Source organism: Etheostoma spectabile, chromosome 9 (assembly GCF_008692095.1).
Source record: "Etheostoma spectabile isolate EspeVRDwgs_2016 chromosome 9, UIUC_Espe_1.0, whole genome shotgun sequence".
Lineage (NCBI taxonomy): Eukaryota > Metazoa > Chordata > Actinopteri > Perciformes > Percidae > Etheostoma > Etheostoma spectabile.
Genome location: NC_045741.1, coordinates 23,668,680 through 23,672,842, shown reverse-complemented (window position 1 = coordinate 23,672,842; position 4,163 = coordinate 23,668,680). Strand labels below are relative to the sequence as shown.

The following is a 4,163-nucleotide window of genomic DNA, read 5'->3' as shown; positions in this document are numbered from 1 at the left end:
GACAGATGACAGACCATCCAACAGAGAAAAGCTTATGCTCTTATTTGGGCAACTATGGATTAACATTAGATCTATTTTCATAAACATACAAGTCCAGCTTTTCTAAAGGAACATTTGCTGGCATCTGTTGACTAAATATGAGCAGGAGTGCTGTTAAGACCCATTGTCTAACGAGGTTGAGGGGCAGGTGGAGTACACTTGGCTCATTTGGACTCATGAGACATTATTCTTGCTTGACCTGCATTGTATTCATTCAACAGCTTTCACAGGAAGTGGAGACCCAACACAACTGGGCCGGTGAGAGGCGGAGCAGACAGCGGACATGTCTGCAGTGAGTACACCTGAGGTCAGCAACGAGAGATTGATGATGAGATCAGGAACACCAGTGAAGGCCACGAGGAAGCAGACTGGCACCTCAGATCTATACCCATGTTCATATGCTGGATATCTGACACATAGTTTGTGTTTGCCAAGTTCAATATCATTGCTAAAGTAAGAAAACAAGCATGCTAACATGCTCAAAATGACAATGCCAACATGTTGATGCTAAGCATGTAGTGTGTACCATGTTCAGCATGAGTGCTGGGTGTTAGCAAGCTAACATTCACCTTTTGCCACAACACAAAATACAGTCGAGACTGATGGGCATTAACTTTTAAAGTATTTAGACACACTGAAGATTTGGCCTGATGGTAACGCTACATGAAAAGTTAAAGTGGAACTGAATTTGTGAAAACAACATGGTAAATAATTGCCTCAAATGATGTCACTGGAATCAACATAGTTGAGTCTGAAGACTACAAGTGCGAGCGAAGTGAGGGGTCCAGATCGCTGTAGTCGGCTCTTCGTCTCTGCTAGAGGCTACATTAGCCACTATTAGCATAATATTAGCATAGCATAGCATAACATGTGAACTGTTGGCGGTTGAGTTGCATTGTGGGTAATTTAGACACTGGTTTTGACAAGGATGACAAAAGTGTGGCATAAACAAAGATGATATCTCTGGTTTTGCTGCATCGTGAGAATGTTATAGGACAATGTTATAGGACAATGTTATAGGACAATGTTATAGGACAACGTTATAGGACAATGTTATAGGACAACGTTATGGGACAACGTTATGGGACAACGTTATGGGACAACGTTATAGGAGTACAATGCTAAATTAGAGTACTTTGTTAAGGGATCCCCAAAGTTATTAGGAATCCTTGTCTGAATCCGTGGATGCTACTGGTGCAAGAAGAAAAGTCACTCCAAATGTCCTCCACAAAGTCAATAATAATACTGTAGTGAATGTGACATACCGTACATAATTCACCTTTGCTGTTAAGTGCGGTTCTGCACACTGTTAAATTATAAACGCAACACTTTGTTCTTAGTGTGGTTCTCCATGCAGTGATAAATGTTTTACATGTAATTTACTGTCCTTAGTCACTTCATGTAATTTTGACTGAACAGTTAAAGGGACCGTGATCCCAGAACATAATGCGTGAGGACGTTGGACCCTATGGGGTTTTGTTGCTGAACAGCGTCTTTTTCGGTCTGTGTGTTTTCTGTCTGTGTGTCTTCCTGTAAAAAATAAACATCACACGCATTCATGTGCTCAATGTGAGAAATTGTCTCTTGCAATTTGCTGCAATTTCCACAAGACACAGTCTGACATTGGCCAACACCAATCTAGTTGAATGACAGAGAGCTACAAAGATTAATCAATTAGTTGTCAACTATTACATTTATTGCCAATTATTTTGATAATAGATTCATCGGTTTGAGTCACTTACTGTGGAAAAAAGTAAACGATTATCTGATTCCAGCTCCTTAAATTTGAATATTTGAGTTTTTACCCTTCTCTATGACAGTCAACTGAATCTCTTTGATTCGTGGACTAAACAAGACATTTGAGGACGCCATTTTGGGCTTCGGGAAACGCTGATCCACATGTTAAAAACCAAACAACGAAACGATCAATCGAGTAAATGATCAACAGATTAATCAACAATGAAAAAAATCGTTAGTTGCAGCGTATTGTGCGTATCCGGGATGTGACATAACCAGAACTTATATATGGAACCCGGCCACACCTTATTCAACCAGACAGGTTCCACAGCATGTCTGACAACACGGTGTTACTCGTAACGCAACATGTCACTATGCTCAACGCATGCCACAGACTTCACCTTCAACCACACTCCAGCAGAGACATTAAAGGGTAATTCAAACAACTTTAAGTCTATATTAAAATGACATGTAATGAGTTGCTTACACAGGGGAGTCATCCAACTACACATTTACCCTTCCATGATGTACTCTGAATGTCTATTCGGGCTGTTATGTTGATGATTAAACATCATGGGAAACATTTACTGTACTCTAAGTCTACGAAATCACTGCAGAGAAATGTGAGGTAGAAGAGACTACCGGCTTCTCACACGCACACGCACACGCACACGCACACGCACACGCACACACACACACACACAAATGGAAAATTCCACTTGTTTTGATAAACAGCAGAGAGTATATTACATAGAACTGTGAAAACTAACTCAAATCACAACACAACTTCTATGTCTTCATGTATCCCAGAGGAAACACACAATTAACGATTCTTTGACACTGTTTGATCCTATGACCCAGAAGTCAGCCCCGAGTCCAAGCGTGACCCTGCAGGCATCCTGCACCAGGTCCCAACACAGCTTAGCAGGCTGTGTGTCAATCACCCCCGCGGGGTGGCGGCGATCCAGGGCTGGACAGGAAGGAAGCGGAGCTCAATGCCACGCTTCCTGACACCCACGCAGAGACACAATGGGCTGTGATCGCTGGGAGCTGACCCCCACGGGACTGTGGGAGGCGTGAATGGAGGACGCACCCCGCTGTGTCCGTCGGAGCTGGAAAAATATGTTTATGTGCCTGTGATGGGTCAGCATAATGACTGTAGCTCAGCGGATCTCGAAGCCAATGAAAAACAGTGCCAGGGCCAGTGCTTGGGAAAAATTGGAAGTTGGTGAAAAAAGGTTAGAAATTGCAATATATAACAGAATATTGCAATAAGTTTAACATTACAATAATTTATCGTGACATAAGTATTGTGATGGGGCCTCTGGTGATTCCCACCCCCTATTTCTTAGGCTGGTTGGACTGTTGGTTGTAAAAAAGACAATGTGAATGTGTCACACTGGGCTCTAGGAAACTATGATTATGAACTATGACTATTTTCCATTATTTTGCAATATTTTATTGGCAAAATTAGCACTGGATTCATTGAGGAAATAGGTTTAACCGAGACTGAAATGAATCGTGTTGTGCATGCAATGGTCTAAATATGCAGAACCACTGGTACGGTCCTTTAAATAGGAGACTTAGCAGAGCTGAACTCTTACTGGTAGGTAACACCAACACCAACAGATCATAATACTCAGCATATGTTTGAAGTGAGCAAAGATGATTTATGATGTGGACAACTAGTGCACACATCTACAGGACACCTGTGGGGATATTACATGAATATTTTCTCTAATTTAACTCTTACAATGAATAGGCCTAGTAACCCTGAACCTCACTGTAGAATATATTGTTCATATCAACAATAATACAAAAACATGCAGAGGAATGTACAGCTGGGCTAATGCAGTAAGACTCTGAGACTGCTCAGTGTGACATAAGGGGAAAGATCCTCTGTCTGACACACACACACACACACACACACACAGCAAATTATAATGTCAGCCACCGGAGCCTGCTCTGGGTCTCCTGCAGACCACTCAGGGTTCCAGACGAGCCACCGCAGCTCCCTGCCCCTCCACTCCCGCTTACATGTGATGAGATGAGCACGCAGGGGCGTAGAACCGAACACACACTCACTCACACTCTCTCACACACACACACACACACACACACACACACACACACCCACACACACACACAACACACACACACACACACACACACCACTCACTTTATGCAGGGATTCGGGGGGCAGCTGAGAAGCCTTGACCAGCTCCGCCACTTTGCTGGACGACAGCGTTCCCGGCGTCCGCTTGGCACAGGCTGTGGAGCCCCGAGTAGTACCTCTGCTCCGGTTCTGTCAGGAGATGAAACTCCTCCCGCAGACGCCACCCGGATTCCGGATCCATTCCCCGGGTGGGGGGCTGACGCATGGAGAG

At 43.6% G+C, this 4,163-nt stretch overlaps 1 protein-coding gene across 1 annotated transcript in view; it reads right to left on the bottom strand.

Moving 5' to 3' along the window:
- reps2 (RALBP1 associated Eps domain containing 2) overlaps positions 1-4,155 on the bottom strand; it is a 26,060-nt gene extending 21,905 nt beyond the window's left edge. The window contains 2 exon segments of the mRNA XM_032526745.1: positions 3,956-4,028; positions 4,030-4,155. Of these exon segments, the coding sequence (XP_032382636.1) occupies positions 3,956-4,028; positions 4,030-4,133 (177 nt within the window). The 5' untranslated portion in view covers positions 4,134-4,155.
- Positions 4,156-4,163: the final 8 nt, after the last annotated feature.